The sequence below is a fragment of the Rhea pennata genome, chromosome 1, assembly GCF_028389875.1.
Source record: "Rhea pennata isolate bPtePen1 chromosome 1, bPtePen1.pri, whole genome shotgun sequence".
NCBI lineage: Eukaryota > Metazoa > Chordata > Aves > Rheiformes > Rheidae > Rhea > Rhea pennata.
Genome location: NC_084663.1, coordinates 100167626 through 100188970, shown reverse-complemented (window position 1 = coordinate 100188970; position 21345 = coordinate 100167626). Strand labels below are relative to the sequence as shown.

The window sequence follows — 21345 nt, the reverse complement described above, 5'->3', positions numbered from 1 at the left end:
TGCACAGCAGAAAAGCTGACATAGCACGTGGCTGGACCTTGAGCAGAATTTGTAAGTTTTGGCTGTATTTGCTGCAGCAAGCAACTGTGCAGCTTTTTGTTGTTGTTGTTGTTTTTCATCTGATTACACTCATGTAGGAGGATGTGTAAGCCTGAACACAGACCCCTTGCAGTGATGAATTACGGAAAAGACAAGCAAGACAGTCTAATAATAGGGAACTTTCATCCAAACGTGAGGTTAGTTTCCTCAACCTAGCCATGAAGGCTAGGCTGAGGAAACTAACCTCACGTTTGGATGAAAAGTTTCCTATTATTAAAATTTAAATAGTATAGAAACTGCTAGCACTCAGAATTTAAGCAGTTTGATCATGATCATTCACTGCAGAGATAGGAATCAGAATAGCATTCACAACTCGCAAAATGTAGTATCCTGTTTTAGAAGATTATGCATGCTTACTGCAAAGTAGCACTTCACCAGAAAGGTTTTTCATCTTTTTTTTTTTTTTTTTTTTTTTAAGGAACAGAAAAAAAGTATTTTAATCTTAAAAGAACTAGCATTATATAAAACAGATTTTTAAAATGCATACATCAGTGCAAAATCATTTATTCCCACCAGAACATTCATTTCAAAGCAAGCAGTGCAGTTTCTTCAGTCTGAGGCCCAAGATCACCCTCATTAGAGTTTCTTACCCAAGAGAGAATTTGTTTGTTTCTGTATTATAAATCTAACAGCTACATTAGCCTTTTACACAACTATTCATTTCTAAATTATTGTGTACAGCCTACAAAATAGAAAACGTTTTAGCTTATTCACAGACAAGCATGTTCTGCTGTTACTCAAATATGATTGGTTTCCACAGATAGATGGTGCCTAAGACTTATTTTTTAATGAAATTATTGTATGTCATTTTAAGGAATATTTTGCTCTTAGAGATCATTTTGGTCTTACATGAATAAAACATGCACCTTCTCTAGCTACTTGGCATATCACTTAATACTCTAACTTTGCGTGACATCTAGGGGGAAGGGAAGAGATCTGACCCAGAATGGCATATCTGCCGTAAATGGTAGTGATTTATGGAGGTTTCTTTCACTAATTCACCACCTTATGGCTCAGCTTTTTACTGTCTCGCAAATCAGATCGTATTTTCCCCAGCTCTGCTCACAAGGTATCTATTTGAACACTAAGGCTTATATACCCAGAAGGTAATTCTAGATTGTAAATTTTAAACAGGAGACATCCATTAGCATTAGTTTAGCTTAGCAACAGTCACCTATTCAATTCATTTTATGCCAGAGAACGTCTTGTCCATTACTGCATTAGTTATTTGTTTTCAGTCTGTATCATGAATTCTTTGAATAAATCTTCTGTACACTTCCATTTCTCCTAGATATTGATGAATGTGCTGAAAATATTTGTGCTCAACTTTGTGTAAACTCTCCAGGAAGTTATAGATGCTATTGTGATGGCAAGAAAGGCTTCAAGCTTTCTAAAGACATGAAGAATTGTGAGGTAAAACTGCACAATGTAAAATTCTATGGGTAAAAGTACAAAGTTGGATATTTTTTTATGACAGGGTGTGTTAGATTAGGGAATATAGAAAACTATTTAAGAACTGATTAAAAATTGCTGAGAAAGTACTGGGGACTCAGCTGTGGTTTGGTTCATGAAGCATACCCAGTAGGGATTTGGATGCTATTCAGTTTATGCATGCTCACTTACAGGAATCCTGTCGGGAGGTGCCTGCCTTGGCCAGTGTTTTTTATTCCCTAGTTGCTTCCAAAATAAAAGCCCCAGCTTTCTCCTATCAAACAAGTAATTCCTGTTCAGCTTACTCATAACCAGAATACTTTATTTGCCATATATTCCCAAGTTTTCCTTAGTCTGCACAAAGGATTCACTCACTTTCAGAATTACTCTATGCTTTTCCCATTGAAAAAAAATTGAATTCTTTTCCACATACCTGATCTGCCATAGGTGGATTTTTTCCACAGTTCTGATTTGCTATAACTTAAGAAAAAGCCCTTGGTAACATTTGCCCATGGAGAGTATCTCACGGCCCAAGATGGACTCTTCTTACTCAGTTTGAGCATTGCACTTTTTAGTAGCAGAAAACTTGAACTATATAGAGTTCCAGTAAAAGGATTTTCTCATGAATGGTTCTCTGTCTACTTTGAAAGGTTCAAGCAGGCTGAGACTTGTTATGTGAGGTGAGCTCAGATAACTTCCAAAAAAAAAAGAAAATCCACACCTCTAACACAGTATAATAAAATTGGGCCTAAACTGTAGGAACAAGGTCTGGCACTGCACTAGTATGTATTTATTAGAATCTTTCCGCTCTCCAAAATTTAATATCCGAACAACATTGGGAGTCATTGTATTTCCCGTTGCTTATTCATGGGATGAGAAGGAAGAGCATTTTCTAGCCTTGTTATATATTTTCTTGCAATACTGCTGTTTCAAAAGTGAGTAAGCATATATATGGAAGTTAGCTTCAAGCTTTTTAATTGCAAAAATAGTGTCAGAAGCTGAAAATATATATGTAATCCAAAGACCAGTCATACTGGCAGAGAACAAAATTCAGGAGGAATGCCTGTACATTTAATGAAATTGCTGCATCATGAATATACAGGTCAGAGTTTGGGAATGTTAATCATTAGCCATTTATCAAACTAGCAAAAATCCAGCATGTTTTGAAAATAGAAGAGCCTTTCACACTTATTGTTCTTGTTTCTCTTCTGTAGAACCAGTATACGGCCATGACAAAAGATATACAGGGATAACTTTAAATTAGAAAGGCTCTTAAGCTTCTGCTAGTAGTCAGTGAGATATGTACTCTGAACCACATTCTGAAAGAGCCTTTCTGCCTCTCCATATGCAGAACCTAGTTCCCTGTACATAAAGGAAGTCTGAGTACTTCCTTTAGTCTCAAGACAAAACTGTAGATAATTAATACATGAATTTTGGCAAATGTTTCACAAAATGACAAAAAAAAGGCAGTAGCGCTTTCGAGTGGATAGGAGCTGACTGAATTTAGTTTACTGAATGTTTTGCCTGTTTAAACTTACACCACATGTACAATATACATTATTCCTAGATATAAAGGTCTGTCTGTTCACTGTTGGAACACAGAAGCTTTTAAAACTGCAGGTACTTAAATACCTGAAACAATATAAGTGCTAAAATTCTCTTCTGATTGGGATTGCAGCTGGTTGACTGTTGTTATTCTCATTGGACTTTGACTAGAGCATCAGGATTAACCCCAGTTTCATGTACTGTTGGGACACATTTAGTTGCTACATGTATTTAGAACCTCTCCTTTACAGTTTTCCTGAGAATATACATTAAGAGCATCATACTCCCACTAACAGTTTGCAAAAATATTAGTTCAGTGTTATTCCAGCAGGAAGCACACTGCTGGTTGCATCAGCATCCCTTTCCACAGCTTACATAAAGAGGTGCATACAAGGAGCAGCTAGACTGAAAAATTTCCATTAATCTATTACTAAATCCACTTGTAATTGTTACTTCGTATTTCAGGTACTAGGTAATAGTACTGCAGACTGTTCAACTATGCGTAATTTATATCAGTATATGTGAGGGAAAGAAAAGATTATTTCCTATTTTATTTAAATCTTCTCTGGCCCCATTTCCTTCTATCACTATCTTTATATGCCATACAACTTAAATAATGAAACCTGGCAGAACGCTGGCAGACAGTGTCATAGGTCCCTTGTGAAAGGAAATGGCCTGATGAAAGATTGGAGGCCCTAATGTCTTGATTCTAATATTAATTATTTAAATACTAGTTGGAATTAGGCAGAACTATATTTCATCCTGAATTACCCTTGAACAACTTAGATACATGGACACACCGACTTCCACCCTGCAAAACTCCCCAAATCACACCGCTGTGGTAGGGCTTCTTTTGTTTATTTGGGTTTTTTTTTGTTTGTTTTTAAATCTGAATACTGAAAATAAGCCGTTACTTTAGAAGAACAGGAGGACAGGCTAATAGCAAGGAACAGAAGTTGTTTCATGAAATAATACCACTGTGCAGAGTTGACTGCTTTTTTCTTCTCCATTATTTCCAGCCTGTTCCAGTATGTATCCCACTGAACTTTGAAAAGAATTATGAACTGCTTTACCTGGCAGAACAATTTATAGGGATTCCTGTTCTGTACTTAAAGTTTAAATTGCCAAATGTCACCAGGTAAGCATTTGTTATTGATAAAAGTATGGATGTAAGTTACAGGCATTTGTTTCCATTAATTTTCTCAGAGTGCAGAAAGAGTGCACTGCGTGCTTAAATCATATCACCATCTCCCCACTGGTTAAGATACTTTTGTCTGGAGAATGAATTAACTGAAGTTCCTGCATATACTGGCACTTAGAGGAGTCTAGCATCATTTGAAAGAGGGCAGACAAGAGTAATGAGTCTGGAGTCAGTCTACAGCATCTCTTATTGATCGTACTCTATCCTTGAGCCAGCTCATCGGTATAAACAGGTGGCAGCTTTCTTGCACGATAAAACTGAAAGGTTTCTTTTAGATACCTCAGAAGCAAGTAGGATGCAGTAGCAGACATATCCCAGCAAGACAACAGCACTCAGCCATGGCAGACATGCTCCATTGGCATTTGAACATGATCACACTGATGAATGAAAAAGTTGAAGTCATCCGACCATTACAGTACAAGTTAGTGATGCTGCTGTAGGGAGAGACATGTGGACTGCAAGAAAGAGAATTCAAAGAGATCAAGGCTTGAGTGTGCAAAAAAGGAAAAGGGTCAATGGCAGTAGGTATAATATAGGTTATATGAAGGTCCCATGGATGTGTGGAGAAGAGAGCAAAAGACTAGTGCTTCTTCATGTACTTTATGCTGCTCTTCCTTTGAAGGAAAGAGCTGAGGTTGGGGAAGATGAGAGATAGTGATACAGATACAGTGAGACATTTAGAATTTTCATCATAAAATTTGGATGTTATAAGAAAAATGAGTGTATAGCTTGCTGTTCTATATAGGAATGGCTTAAGTTTGGATGTTGCTGCTACTTCTGCTTTGGGTAGAAGCTGTAACATACTATATATATATGTATATATAGATACACTGCTGAGAAACAAAAACGAGGTGGAAATCCCCCTTGGTGCTTTCCTTCACACAGCATTCCAAAGACGCTGATAAAGCACAACACTGTGTCTGCTGTGCTGTCTACAGGATTTCCTTTATAGCTGTCAGAACAATTGCCAATGGAAGCAACCTCTTTATTGCTCTTGAACTTCCTCACAGTGGCAACTGAAATGGCAGTACTCTTTGACTTACTGACCAAACAATTCCAGGGAAACAAGAGGAGCAGCTGTTGAACTGGTGATCCCCAGAGCCTCAGAACCTTCCTAAAGGGTATAAATATTGATAATTTTTCCTCTGCTGAGTCCAATTTGACCTGGCATTAATGCTCTCCTAGGGGACCTTTCTAAGATGATAAATGTTTGAAACTATCTTAATAGTCTCTGTGTAAATACAGAATGCTTTTCTGTGGGTTTATGTGAAAGACAATGACATCTAGTGGACAAAAAACAAGACTGGGAGTGAAAGTGACCCAGGGTCTCAATTACAGATCTGCTTTGTCATCTTCAGCAAGCCCTTATTTCTGTAAGCTTTCTGTATCCTTAATTTATTTTATCTAGTCCAAAAGTTCTAGGAGACAAGAACTGTTTCTTACTATACTTAGTCTCTCTTCTACTCTAGCCATTACTGTAATACAAATAACAACTTTGGTATAAATGATAGATAGATAATGTTCATCCAGTTCCAAGATGCAGGCAACATATCCTCCAATTATAGAATGAAGTCTGTAAAGACAATAGTAACTAAAATGAATTGCTCAGTTATAGGACCTATAAAGTCCTTCCCATTGTATTAGAACACATCATGGATAATGTATATTTTCCCCTACATTGCATCTCCACAGTAAGCAACAGGAACGTTACCTCTGTCTTCCTACTCTAGTGGCAAGTGATATCCCTAACATGCAAAGCTCATAGCAGAGTTGGAAACTAAACCAGAAGTCTTTCAACTCCAAACCAGGGGCTTTAATCATGAGACTTTTCCCTGCATTCAGATGAACAAGGCTTGCACTGGATTATGCTTTTGACTAATAGTTATGCAAATATCACAACTGCACAAATACAGTTACCAGAAGATTAATATCTATGAGCTTTGCTACCCTATTAACAGCTTACACCAGCCTCTTCAGTATCTCATATCTCTTTTAATAATAAAATTCCTTCTTCATAATTCAGATTTTCAGCAGAATTTGATTTCCGGACATACGATGCAGAGGGAGTTATATTATATGCAGAATCCCTGGATAATGCGGCATGGATCTTGCTTGCTCTTCGTGATGGGAAGATTGAAATTCAATTCAAGAATGAATTTGGAACAAAAGTCACCAGTGGAGGCAAAGCCATTAATGATGGACTATGGCATATAGTAAGCATAGTTTTCCTCTCTCTTGCCCTTCATTAAACACCTATGGGAAAGATCTGTTCTGATATATAAATCTGGGAGAAACTAAGCTACTTAAGAGGTTTAAAATGATGCCCCCCAATCCCAGATTTAAAAATCAACAAAAATTGTGCAAGGATGCCTCATTCTTGGAAATTCTGGCACCTGTTTAGCGTTGCTAGAGAGATAATTACCACTGGCTGGCAAAGGAATTACTGTTTGCAGTCATTGAAAAAAAAAAAAAAAAAAAGAAAGAAAGAAAAGAAAAAGCAGCAGAATATTAAGAAGTGTGATTGCATGAGTAGATGCATAATTTTGACACACTTTATCTAAAGAGCAAGATTAACTTTTGCTAGACCAGAAATCCAGTTTATTCTTCAAGTTTGCATACCTTATCTTTCACTAAGAAGGAAGGCCTTGTTCAGTTATAGGGTCTATGAATGAGACCAAGTTATTAACTCTAGTTAGTATTTAAACAAAAAAAAAACATATCTCCTGTTCCATTTCAGTACAACTTCCTTCAGATTAAAAGCCTACTTTGATGATGAACTGATTTTGTTGAGATCCAGACCCTGAGATTCAATCCTCTGTAACAGGTTGCAGTGACACAAAGCGCTTTGTGCCAAATGCAGGTGGAACATAGAGCAATTGTAGAAACCAGCTTCCAGCAAACTCTATAGAGCATTGAGCATAAAACAAACTCTTACCAATTATATGGATTTTCCTGGGATAAAAAAAGGAGGCTGGAACAGCAGATTCTAATCCCAGGAATGTCCTTGGGTATGGGCAATTACCATGATTCAAGCTTAAATTTCCTGAAATAGTGAATGCATTAAAACCATTTTAAAATTGAGATATTTAGACATACATTATGTGGGCTTCATAAGGTATATATAATTGGTATTTTAAAATATTCTACTATGTGCATATGTTATGTGTATATATGTAATTATTTATATTTAATTCTAGATTTCAGTAGAAGAACTAGAAAACAGCATCAGTGTGAAAATAGCTAAAGAAGCAGTGATGAATATTAACAGCCCAGGAACTCTCTTTAAGCAGTCACATGGTTTCTTGGAAACTAAGGTGTATATTGCAGGATTACCTCGCAAAGTAGGCAGCACACTTATTAAACAGGTAATTCAAAAAAAAAAAAAAAAAAAAAGTAGTGCTGATTAAGGCTGTTCTGCTATTTGTGTCTTTGCATGTTGTTTGCTTAGTAGTCACAGAGGAAAGAATATCATAAAACTTATTTAGAAAAATGAAAACAGGGTTATTAACCTCTGTTTTGAAAATAAATGTGTGTTCTATCATTGGTTAGGTTTCAGTTACAGAAATGCAATGCTTAGGGGCTAATCTATCTTTCAAGATATTGTATCCCATTTCCTAATACAGCTGTAAGATTCCCTAGATCACCACTTTTGCTGGGAGAGCATTTCACAGTGATTCATGTTTCTAGTGCTGGCTATTGCTTGACCCTGAATAGGTATGGAAATCACTGTGCAGGCAGCTTTCATTTTTACTGGGTTCTTTAATAGCCCAGGCTCACAAGGCTCATAATTCACTAAGTCCTCCATTCTCAGCAGCTCTGCCTTATGCTGGGGATTGGTACAGTGAGGTTGCTGCAACCATCTGCTTCTCAGTCCAGGTGCCCTCAAACTAATTGGCAGGCTCAGAGGGGAAAAACAAACTGAACAGAGGCTACACTTCCTTAAATATTTATATATATATATATATATATATATATATATATATATTTGCTCAAAAGTAAAGCAGAGAAGAAAAATACAAAGACATACAATATCCCTTTACTGAAGAGAAAGTCATTCCAGAAATGTCTTTGTACTTTCTAGAAAGAAAAAGATGAAACATTGAACAAGGAACAGTGCTAGTGACCACTGCTTTGGATTTGAAGCTCAAACTCTCCTTCTGTTTAGATCAAAACAGCTTTTCTGTAGCTAAAAGGCAACTTATTTTGTGCAGACTAGTAACATCAGAATGGGACTTCTTTAATAAATCAGGGGTACCTTTTGAAGACTGAGCTACTACATGCATGGTGTTTGTTTTCTCTGAGCATCAGTTCTGTAACTTACAGCATTGATATCATTACCATTGACTTCCCAGTAATAAGCTGATATGTAAAGTAACTCCTCAATATTAACAGTGTTTTTAGAACAAGTTTGAATGCAAATACCCAGTGCTGTAACTCTTCTACAGATTAACCCTCGACTAGATGGGTGTATTCGTGCTTGGAATCTGATGAATCAGGGACATTCTGGTGTAAAAGAAGTCATTCAAGAAAAACAAAGCAAACACTGTTTAGTCACTGTGGGGAGAGGATCCTTCTATCCTGGCACCGGAATGGCAAGATTTCATATAAACTATAGTACGTATTTTTCTATCATCTTCTATATTTTATGCTGGACTGGTGAAAGAACTGATGACTTGTAAAGAATCAAGAGACTAAACTATGCTCTGCTGCCTTTAGCAGTGATTTCAGAAACTTCTGTGAGAATTTTACTTGAACAAAGAATCTGGTCTCGTTGTGTTATCCATTTAATTTCTGAAGTGCTCTAGGTTAGGAAACATATTCTTAACTTGCAAATGATGGGGCACAGTTGAATATCCATTTTCCAGAGATGTAATTCTGCTCAATGTTTATTGTTGAGAGGGCTACCATATTACTGACAGAAAAAGACAATTAGAGATGGAGAAACAGATCGTTGACACTTTTGGGTACACAATTCTGCTTCTAAGCAAGCATCCTATCTAAAGGTTTTGGATGCGTTTCTCAGTTCTTCCTGAACCCAGACCTTTCTTACCCGACCTCCTGCCCTAAACTCTGATTTTTCTAATCCAGAATTCTTGAAGGCCCAAAATATGATATCTCTTGAGCATCATCCTGAATCTCATCATCCTTACACTCCCCACCTCAGCTCCTAGATTACCCTTCAGATTCTCTCTGATTCCCAATCCTATTTGTCTCCAAACTTCCTATTCTTTCCTAGGCCTTTTCTTTAAATTCTCTAGCTCTGCTTCAGAGCTTCCTCCAGATTTTCTCATTCTTTCTGGGTTTCCAACCATCTCATCCTAGAGGTTTTTAATGACACTCAAATTTCCCAAACCTTCTTCCTATTCATGCACTAATACTACACCTGCATGTCTCCTCAAAACCCTTTGGGGGCTACTGCCATGTCTTCACCACTCCCCTTTCTGCCCCTCTACCTTCCCTGCAGCAAATCTAAGTGGCTGCCTATCATAGAATCAGTAAGGTTGGAAGGGACCTCTGGAGATCATCTAGTCCAACCTCCCTGCTCATCAGGGTCACCTACAGCATGTTAGACAGGCTTGCATCCAGGGAGGCCTTGAATCTCCTGAGAGAAGGAGACTCCACAAGCTCTCTGGGCAGCCTGTGCCAGTGCTCTGTCACTCTCGTAGGGAAGAAATCCCCCCTCACGGTCAGGCGGGACTTCCTGTGCTTCAGTTTCTGCCCATTGCCTCTTGTCCTGTCACATGGGACAACTGAGAAGAGTTTGTCCCCATCCCCTTGACACCTGCCCTTCAGGTACTTATGCACATTGATAAGATCCCCCCTCAGTCTTCTCTTCTCCAGGTTAAAGAGGTCCAGCTCTCGCAGCCGTTCCTCAGAGGGCAGATGCTCCAGCCCTCGGATCATCTTCGTAGCCCTACGCTGGGCTCTCTCCAGTACCTCCATGTCTCTCCTGTACTGAGGAGCCCACAACTGGATGCAGTACTCGAGATGAGGCCTCTCCAGGGCTTAGAGGGGCAGGATCACCTCCCTTGACCTGCTGGCAACACTCTTCCGAATGCACCCCAGCATACCATTGGCCTTCCTGGCCACAAGGGCACATTGCTGCCTCAGAGTCAATTTGTCGTCCACCAGCACTGCCAGCTCCTTCTCGGCAGAGCTGCTCTTCAGCAGGTCAGCCCCCAGCTTGGACTGGTGCCTCAGGTTATTTCTGCCTAGGTGCAGGACTCTGCACTTGCCCTTGTGGAACCTCAGCAGATTCCTCTCCGCCCAGCTCTCCTGGACGCCCAGCTCTCCAGCCTGTCCACGTCTCTCTGAATGGCAGCGCGGCCCTCAGGTATATCAGCCACTCCTCCCAGCTTGGTAGCTGAGGAGGCACTCTGCCCCCTCATCCAGGTCATTGATGAAAAAGTTGAACAGGATGGGAGCCAGTACTGAGCCCTGGGGGACTCCACTAGCCACAGGCCTCCAACTGGACTCCATGCCACTGATGACAACCCTTTGAGCTCTGCCTTTCAGCCAGTTCTCAATCCACTTCGCTGTCCACTCGTCTAACCCATGCTTCCTGAGCTTCTCTAGGAGGATGTTATGGGAGACAGTGTCTAAAGCCTTGCTGAAGTCAAGGTACACAACATCCACTGCTCTCCCACCATCTACCCAGCCAGTCATTCCATCACAGAAGACTACCAGATTGGTTAAGCAGGATTTGCCCTTGGTGAATCCCTGCTGGCTACTCCTGATCACCTCCTTTTTCTCCATGTGCCTGGAGATGACATCCAGAAGGAGCTGTTTCATCACCTTCCCAGGGATGGAGGTGAGACTGACCAGCCTATAGTTGCCTAGGTCCTCCTCCTTGCCCTTCTTGAAGACAGGAGTGAAATTGGCTTTCTTCCATTCCTCAGGCACCTCTCCAGTTCTCCAGGACCTTTCAAAGATGATGGAGAGCGGCTTGGCAACAATGTCTGCCCGCTGGCTCAGTACCAGTGGGTGCATCCCATCTGGGCCCATGGATTTGTGGATGTCTAGCTTGCCCAGAAGATCTCTAATCCTATCCTCCTCAACCAAAGGAAAGTCTTCCTTTCTCCAGACTTTGTCCAGGCTACAGGATTCATGAGGGCTGTGCTTAGCAGTGAAGACTGAAGCAAAGAAGGCATTCAGTAATTCTGCCTTCTCTGTATCCCTTGTCACCAGGGCCCCCGCCCCATTCAGTAGCAGGCCCGCATTTTCCCCAGTCCTCCTCTTGCGACTGATGTATCTGAAGACGCCCTTCCTGTTGTCGTTAACATCCCTTGCCAGACTCAATTCGAATTGGGCCTTAGCCTTCCTCGCCACATCTCTACATACTCTGACTGCATTCCTGTAATTCTCCCAAGTAGGCTGTCCCCTCTTCCACATTCTGTGTATTTTCTTCTTCTGTCTGAATTTGGCCAGGAGCTCCTTGCTCACCCATGCAGGTCTCCTGCCCCCTTTGCTGCACTTCTTACTCATAAAGATGCACCTCTCTTGAGCTTGGAGGAAGTGATATACCTACTGCTGCCCTTCCCATAAGCTCTTACAGCCCCTTGTCTCCCTTCCCATCTGACTTTTAGTAGGGTTATGACTTCAACTCACATTTTAGGATTTCTATTTCCTGAAGACTGTACCAGAAATCAACTTGGATGTGATTTGAGGTGGGGGAAGGGGCAAGTAGCAGCAGGACAGAGACAAGGAACAACGAATAGCTTTTTAAATAGTAAACTGCCTTACAAGATACCATGATGAGATTACATTTGTGCCATGTGCATATTTTACCCCCCCCCCAACCATGTATTCCTGTTTTAACAGTGGAACTGCTTTGGAATGTCAGATGTATGACAACCGCCAATCTGCTGCTCAGTAACAATAATTTGAGTAAATTAAAGCATTTTTCAGGTTTAATCTTAAACTGACTTGTAATTAATGTGGCACCTGTTCCACATTAGAATGGAGAAGGTAGGAAAAAGCCCCAAGAACAGAAATTGTGCAGGGGAAAGTGCAGAATTAATGTGTTCCTTTCTCTTTTCATTTAAGACTAGGACTTTTAGAATGAACTAGATGTCTAAAGCTCACTGTTTTTCTGGAGATTAGTACTAATTTTTCTACAATGCAAACATATTAAATACTAATTTTTAACACCTTAACAATTTTTATTTGGCACATGAATTTATTAATTTCAATCTTTTCTTTTAAAACAGATAATCTTGACAGTGCTGAAGATTGGCTATTAAATGTGACTATGACTATTCGCCCATCCACAGACACTGGTGTTATGTTTGCCTTGGTTTCTAATGAAACAGTGCCTCTTGCTTTGTCCATAGTGGACTCTAACTCTTCTGACTCACAGGTGATCTTACAATTATCATAGCAGCTCTGAGCCAGAGCATCAGCCCATATAAATCAGCACATCTCTTCTGTCTTTGCCTCACTGAGCTTACTACTCCATTTGTTAAAAACAAACTAAAAGAAGTTACTTACTCTTACTTACAGTGGAGCTAGAAGGCTGAATTAATATTTTGCAGAGTACTTAGAACATATGGTGTAGAAAAGATATTACTATTAATGATTGCTACAGCGGTGACCAAGCACTAAATACACTTGTATTAGACACTATTCAGTAGGTCATGTCTTTTTTTTTCCAACCTTTCAGCCCAAATGCACAATGCAGGAAAGGGCATATAACAGAACTAGAGTGATAACAGTATAGCATTGACAACACATTAGTTTTGATTCATAAGCAGTCCTTAAGTTTCTGTTTAAGTCCATTTACATCAAGATAAATGGGTAGAGCATGATTGTGCACCATGGCTAATCCATGTATTTGCCTGAAATAAGAACTTGCAACGAAAACGTGGTTACCTTTGAGTCTGTAGCAGTACTCCTTTTGACTTCAAGAGAAACAGGATTTCACCTCAGAACCATAGCCCAAGAATTTCTACTGTAAACATTTTCAATTATAAATTGAAGAATGTAATTGAATGGCTTTGTTTTCAAAGGTGATGGATATACAGCTACTATCAACTTCCATAACTTTTCCAACTTCAGGTGCTAATTTTTTAAAAGTGGCTCTGACATTTCCTTTTCTTTCTATTTCCAAATACAAAACACATCTGAAACAAATTAAAATGCATCAGAACCAAATATGCATTAAAGTTATATATGACATCTTCCTCACCCTCCCTCCCATTCTTCCATTTAGGAAATCATTGTGACCATTGGAAACATCACTGTTGCACAGCTGGAATCAAAGAAGTTGTGTACACCTAAAAAAGTGCTGGTAGGACTTCTAGTAACCAAACAGCAACTTGAACTGACAGTTGATTCACACACAGACAGAAGCAATTCAGAACAACTGTCTATCCTGCATGAAGCAATGATGACAAACGTTGTTACCTACTTGGGTGGCCTGCCAGGTGAACTGCTTCTCTTTTAATTCATTCATTTGTATAAGCTTGATTTTTACTCAGACTTAGCCAAGTTAGAAAAAGCCTACAACTGTACAAAAAGACTCATCTTTTTAAAATGCTTTTAGTTTTCATGCAGTCTGTTCAGCTTCTGATTGAGCCTGCTTTTCCATAACAGCATTATTAGGTCCTTTTAAAGGCATGAGCCTCTCTCCAGGTGTTTGAATTTGGAAATAATCTGGGAAGAGTCTTGTTTCTTGAGCTGAGGAATTAGCATTGTGTATTTCTGACTTGCCTCCAGCTGGCACATTTTAGGAAGCGCATCAGCTTTGTAAGAATCAAAGCCAGGCATCTGTAAGTAAATGAAACAGAAATGCCACAGGGATAATTTGGTTGTAATAATTGCACTCTTGACAATAGGTGATTGCTAATTTTTTTGAGACAGAAAACGTATTGAAACTAGAAGTAACATTTTATTTAAAACAAGCTGCAAGTGAATTCTCCTTTAGATGCAGACAAGCATTATTTTTGTGCGGGAAGCAGTGCTTAGCTGTACAATAGCTTGGCTTCAGGGGAAATCATGCAGAAAAAAATATTGCTACAGATGAGGATTTTTCAAAGCCTCAAGTCCTCAAGCTTGAAAATTGGTGTGGGAAAGACACTGTGGATAAAAGCTTAAGTTACTACTGATGGAACTTTCCTGTATCCTCCATTAAAGGGGTTTTAGGAAGAATAAGTCATAGTTCCTAAAGGAATACTAGAATTCTGACCAACAGTTTTGAATTGACATGCATGTTACATATAGGCTTTTATGTCATTGCACTGCCACAGTTATACCAGTCTTTGCTCCTTATCTGCAATGCAGCTCTTCTGCAAGAGACAAGGGTACACTGAAGTAGAAAGAGGAGAGGAACTGTGAATCCCTCAGAAATGATCTCTTTAGGCATTTCCAAGGTAACACACACAAAGGGAACTGGAACTGTGGTTCCATCCTCTGGACTTCCCTGTCAGAGCAGAAGCAAGGTATTTTGGGCAGCACTGCAGGTACCACAGCCTCTGTCTTAAGTGTTAGCTGCCTCTTTACCCAGCTATGTATATAAGAATTGCTCTCTACAAGTCTTGATAGAGAGGTAATCAAGCATAGGATAATTTAGGCACAAAGAAAGAAAATCTCTCTCCTATTTTTGCTTTTGAATGGATATGCAACATCTTGGAAGCCAGCTAGTCAGGTAAGTTCAATTCAAATTCAGTGTGTAAAGTGAGGAGAGCACTAATGGTGAAGTACCATCAGACATCGTGGCAGCAAAAGCATTTGTGTTTTTTTTAATGACTACTGAATTAAATTTAAATGCGTTTTAATTTAGTTCAGTAGAAAAGAGAGATGAAATCAGTATTTACTTAGTAGAGGTGAGCCAGTAGGTTAAATGAACCATAGTAACTTAACTATGATTTTGGTCATTTCTTAGGCCTCCTCCCCTTTGTGATATTTAAGTGTTCTTCCTAGCACATTGCCAGCTATAGAGTAATTTGAGCCTTAAGAGCTTAGACCCTGGCTTAAGTCATACATTCCAACTAAATAAGCAGCACATATTAGTCCTTGCTGTGCCATACAATTAAGCGTAACTTCCCAGTTTTACAAAACATTTTGTTAATTTACAATCAAAAATGTCCTGTATCTCTCAACAGTCTCTACACAGAGGTCTCAAAAGTACAACATTATCCAAAATAACCTCTTCCTCAATAGCATTCTGTTACCAAGGGGAGAAAAAGTAATACAGGAAAGCTATTTTAAATCCCAGTGTGTAGCCACTATGGTACATTCATATTGATTCACCTCCTGAAAAGCCTCTTGGATTACTGAACAACATAAAAGGATAGGTAATGATCCCCACACTGAGGGGGCACAAAGAACTTTGTGGTTCAAAATATACCTAACAAAAATATGTATTTCATGAAGACGAGAATTCCCCTTTTTAGTACATGTTTCTTCAAATTAAGAACAATGTTGGAGTATTTATTTTTGTTAATTCAGTACATTCAGTGCCAGCTGAATGAGGTTTTCAGTTCTATGACAGCAGTGTGTTAACACTGGGGTAACAAAAGTAGAAGAGCATGCTTCTATAGTCCTATTTCTGCAGTATATAGCAAAATAAAATTGGAAAGAAGCAAAATGTCATACTCCCGAGACTATCACAGATATCTTCTAGGAGAGATAGGATGATTAAATCTGAAAGATACATGATGAGGTCAGCTTCTAGGTATCCTCATTCTGTTTGCTGAAGGTACTTGGATTACCTTCTGTCTACCTTGCAAGAATCTGGCCATACCCTCACAGGAACACATGCATGATTCTGGTTTGGTATACTACTTGCTGGAAGCTAGCATATCAGTGATCTGATGTTGTCATAATGTAAACAATAACTAAATGAGCAGCAGATAAAGTGGGTCTTCTGCGGAGAAGTCACTTGGAAGAAGCAATAAGGAAGCAATAAATTGTGTGGAGTTCCCAGGAGTCCCTTATCTGAGAACTTGCAAATTCAAATCCAGAATAGCTTTCTAGTAAAAGCTAAGTGGTTCTTCCAGTGACCTCTAAAGCCATAAACGTGTGTTTGTAGGTCAGGACAAGAACAGTATTAGTTCACTGTAGTTAATACAGGAAATATTGCTAAGAAAAAAGACCTCTTAGTTACTTCTAATGCATATTTGAAATTATATTGACCTTTCTCAACTTTGCTGACTTCATCTCAAATGCTCTTAAACAAGAGGGAGAAGAACATATGAAGTTAAATGTTTCCTGACAAATTGCTGTTTTCTCCCATAGATTACTGATGGCTAGGAATAGAGTGTTCGTTGTCTTTTTGCTAATCTGAAAAATACATAGGATGTTGCGTGCCTTGGCCTAATAAATTCAATGTGTTTTTGTGCAGATGTTCCTCTGGGTGCTACGTTAGTAACTGCTTTTTATAACGGCTGCATGGAGGTGAAGATCAACAACAGACAGCTGGATCTGGATGAAGCTGCTTTTAAACACAATGACATTAGATCTCACTCATGCCCACTGATTATGGAAGAACCATTCAATTCTTAATTTAACTTTTTCCTTTCAGATATAATTTTTGTAATTAGTCTCATGCCATAATGAAGCCTGCATTACTTTAGTTTGGCATGTGCCAGGAAAATAATCAACAGCATGTTTTTCCTCCTCTTATGTAGCATGGGGGAGGGGGAAAATCCCCTCTTCTTTCAGCAGTAAAGACACACAATCAAGATCAAAATTCTGTAAAATGTTCTTTTATTCACATCAGTGGTAAATCTTAAACTCAGATTTATCTTCCCCATTCATACTATGTCCTTGATATGCGTAGTTTGGAGAACAGGTTCAGAAAGTTCTGACTGGAACCAATTTCACATCTTTTCATATATCAGCACAAAGCTAAAAGTTGCAAGTTTTGGCAGCATATTTGAATCTAAACAAAACCATTCCCATTAAACTTTTCCAAACAAAACATACAAAGAAAAATCTCTATACAGTTTTTCTTTTCAGTAAAGGGAAGAAACACCCTGAAATTTTGAGCTAAACTTTTCTGTAGATACATTTACAAATTTTTAGCAATATCGGGGAAGCAACTTAAACACAAGTGTTTTTGCAAATAGCTCATGTTTTATTATACCAGTATTAATTATTTCTATCTTAGGAACCAAGCTTTAGACTTTTTACAGCATTCTGGGTCAGGTCAGGTAGTTCATTCCAAAGTGGATTAAAATACAGCCCAGGCAGCTTTAGAAAACGGAAGAATCACAGGACATCAAACTGGAATTTTCACAACAAATTTAACACTCCCAAGATAAGCACCTTCACATTGTCAGTCATGCTCCCCTTATTTAGTTCAACTTTGCATCCACAGAGCCTCTAGAGGAGAAAATTAATTTGCAAGGCCTGTTACAGTTGCGTTTCTCATGTGCATGAAAGCCTAAATTTTGCAGGCAGCTTCAGAATACAAAGCATATTCATGCTCAGCCAAATTTAATGGAAAAGGTAATTAGATAAGTATTCTTTTCCTCAAGTGTGTTCATTTCAAGCATTTTGAATATTTCTTCAACCTCCTTTGAGTGATCTTTCCACTTCTAACCTCATTTCCCCACAACCAGCAGCCTCCCTTGGCAGCTCACCAAGTGATTTTGTTAACCCCAAAATAAATAAATAGCAAGAGAATGGACATAGCAATGAGTATATGCTGCCATCAGTCAATCAGAGACACGTTTATCTGCTAGAATTCTTGACCTGAGATTTACTTTCTACACTTGAGACACTGAAGTGAAAATGTATGTACAGAGGATTCATTTGAGGATTACTTTTCCCCAGAGATCTTCTCCATACAATAGTGGGACTTCTCTCGTTGCATGCTAACATTGATAAATTAGTACTGCAGAATATAAGCCCATCTTTCAGTGTTATTGCTCTGTCTGAGGTTTTTGTTCACTTCCTATTTGTACCCTTTAATATAACACGGTGTTAGCTGTGACTTTCCTGTCAGCCAGCCCCAGTACATTCTTAGTTTGTCCAGCACTGCTTCATACATAGTTTTTTATTGGCAAGAATTACACAGAGGCAACACTCAGTAGCTGAAATGCCAGTGAACTACTGGTTCACTTTTCTGAAATGGCACACAGAAAGTGTGATCCCTCTAGACTCTGTGGAAGGGAAATAATTGCTGGAAAGCATCCCTTCCTGCTCTTTTCTGCCTGTGCCCTGGAACACATAGTTCATTTGAGCCTAAGTCAAATAAGCACCCTACCAAAATAAGCAGGTTTCAGGTGCGAGGCTGAACTGAAATGGGATTTTTGACATCAAACACACTTTTGGTTACTGCATTTACGGTATCTCAGCAGCAAAAACCTAATGCTAGAATGCTTTTGGTCAACCCATTTGCCTTGCACAACAAACAGAAATAATGAGATGGGGAAATGCACAGTAAAGTGTCAGCAATACAATAAATGCATATGTCAGGCTGTGCAAACAGCAGAAGAAGGGGTTGGACTTTTTAGGGGGGTTGGGGGGCTTAAAAATAATAAATAGTACAGAGAGGAAATTAAAGAAAACAGATTACGTGGTTTCCTGCTGGGACACCACTTCTTTTTGTTTTCATGTAAAAATATTCTAGAATATTGTAGTTATAATGAAACTCCATACTGGTTTTTGAATGTAAATGTGCCTCCTTATTGTAAGAAATAAAAGCAGTATTTGCAAGTTTCTTACTTCAGGTTGTATTTGCATACCTTCATTCATTTTCACTGTGCAAGACTTGATCAAATGGTCAAATGGCTTACTTAACAGTCTGTAATAGTCTTCAGCATCAACAAAAAAAAATTACTACAGATTAATATGCTGTCCAAATAGGAATCCATATTCTCTAGATAAATGTTTAAACTTATTAGTTGTTTAATATCGCCTGAAGAAGTTTAGCTTGGCTTAGAACCACATGTGGAAAAAAAAAAGAGCTCAGGGAGTGAAGCTTATTGACTACTATCTTTTCTCCTCCCTCAGATGTATTTAATTGAATTTTAAGCATAATTGTTTCAGCAACAGCTTTTCAGTATTTGTACAGGACAGCTGGAACCTGATCTGTGCTTTTTCAACCCCTGTGCACCAAGTGTTATAAATCATTATATTTCTTAGTCTCCTTGAAAATGATGTCTAGTCATGGAATTGGTTTGCATTTATCCTAAGGCAGCTTTATGCTTATAGACCTGATCTAAGGTTCCTTTGCACCACCCAAAGTGTACAGGGCTTAGATAAACAAGTATTAGCCATGTTTCCATCTAACAGAGTTAGCGAAGTTTACCAATTGGTCTCTCCAGAGATGGAGCTGATGGAGGAGAGAAGAGAGATGCTGCTTCAGAGCAAAAAGCCTAGGCCATATGCTTTTAACTGCCTCCTGATGAGCGTAATAGGCTAAGTTAGGCACTAACACACTCACTGTTGATACTCTTACGTTTATCTCTAGAGTTACCATCTTCAAAGAATAGGAGAGGCCAACCTCCTTTTCAGTCAGTGCAATCCAGTTTACCACTGAACCACGCTCTGATAATGTTCCTTCAATGGTATTAGTTGTAAGTACATGCTTAGTATCTTGCTGCTTCAGCAACCTTGCTATACCAAAATAGCCAGCTTGGTTTGGGAGCACTTACATCTGCCAAGCAGAACAATCACGTACCCAAAAAATTAGATACAAGGAAAACCATAGCAGTCACCACCAAAAAGAAAAAATAAGGCCTCTCTCACTGAGAAGGGGGGCAGGGGGGAAGTAATATTTAGACTTTCACAGAATCAAAGAATGGGTAAGGTTGGAAGGGACCTCTGGTGATCTCCTTGCTCAAGCAGGGTCACCTAGAGCATGTTAAACAGCATCACATCCAGGTGGGTTTTGAATATCTCCAGAGAAGGAGACTCCACAACCTCTCTGGGCAGCCTGTTCCAGTGCTCTGTCATCCTCACAGTAAAAACATTCCTCCTCATATTCAGGTGGATATTCCTGTGGTTCATTTTTTCTCCTGGACTCTCTTTTTCTGACCATAGTTCTAGAGTAACAATTCCGAGCTTGATTTCTGTCAGTTAAATAGCTTATTACCTGACATGTTGGTGCAGAAGTGCCAGTGGGACGCAAACTACAGACATTAATAGCAGTCCCTGCAATTGCTTTTTCCTCAGGTGATGTTTTGCTTCAGGTTTAGAAATCATTTTGCATTTGAGTGCTACCAATTTATGTAAATCCTAAAAATTGTTGGCAACGTTATTGTACTATCATTGAAAAACAAAAGCAGCAACTACAGAAACCTCTATCTGAACTACCTAAGAAAATTCAGTTTCGCTGTTGATGTTTTTAGCAATATATCCACAAGGTGACTATATCTCCAATATTAAGCTGGGCATATCCTTTTGTTATGAGAGTATGTTTCAGTGGGAACACGTGAATAAGCAGCTAAACCTTAAGCTCGTTATAAGTAAGGGAGCAGGGAGCTACTATTATGTCACTTATCAACATTTCTATTAAATCTATTAAATCAGTCAAGTGGTTACAAATCCACACAATTGCACTTAGTTCAAAAGTCAGTTATATTGCTTTCTTAATTAATTAATTTATTTATTTTATATATATATATAATATATATACAATATATAATATATATATATATTTTTTTTATATATATATATATATTTTTTTTTTTTTTTTTACACTGAGATACTGTTTTTCCCCCATAGGAATTTGTAGCATCTCAGCAAATCAGGGTAGCCCTCTACCCATAAGTAATTAGATTCATTTTGGGAGCGTCAGACACATGCAAAAATACCCTTAAAACGAGCACTGTTGACAGAATTAACATTTTAAAACACAAACATTAACATATAAGTATCAGTTGCAGCCTGTGCTAGAGCACTTTCAATATGGCATGCTGCTTTTGTGTCAGCTTCAAAATCTCTTGATTTTGGAAGCACCAAAAAGGTAAAAAGCCAATCCACCTTAGTGCTTCAGCCTCTATGCAGTCTAGCTGAAGATTTTCAGAGAAAGAAAAACAGGCCATTTTGATACAACGGGTATTTTTGCCTCTCTTCCCAAGCCCTAAAAACAGAAACTTTTGTTAAAATCTTATAAA

General features: G+C 38.8%; 1 protein-coding gene across 1 annotated transcript in view; it reads left to right on the top strand.

The window, feature by feature from the left end:
• Window positions 1–18948, top strand: part of PROS1 (protein S) — a 36720-nt gene extending 17772 nt beyond the window's left edge. Inside the window, exons 8-15 of the mRNA XM_062596990.1 lie at window positions 1391–1512; window positions 4095–4213; window positions 6300–6489; window positions 7474–7641; window positions 8722–8890; window positions 12487–12635; window positions 13488–13701; window positions 16620–18948. Of these exons, the coding sequence (XP_062452974.1) occupies window positions 1391–1512; window positions 4095–4213; window positions 6300–6489; window positions 7474–7641; window positions 8722–8890; window positions 12487–12635; window positions 13488–13701; window positions 16620–16780 (1292 nt within the window). The 3' untranslated portion in view covers window positions 16781–18948. The remainder of the gene's footprint in view (window positions 1–1390; window positions 1513–4094; window positions 4214–6299; window positions 6490–7473; window positions 7642–8721; window positions 8891–12486; window positions 12636–13487; window positions 13702–16619) is intronic.
• Window positions 18949–21345: the final 2397 nt, after the last annotated feature.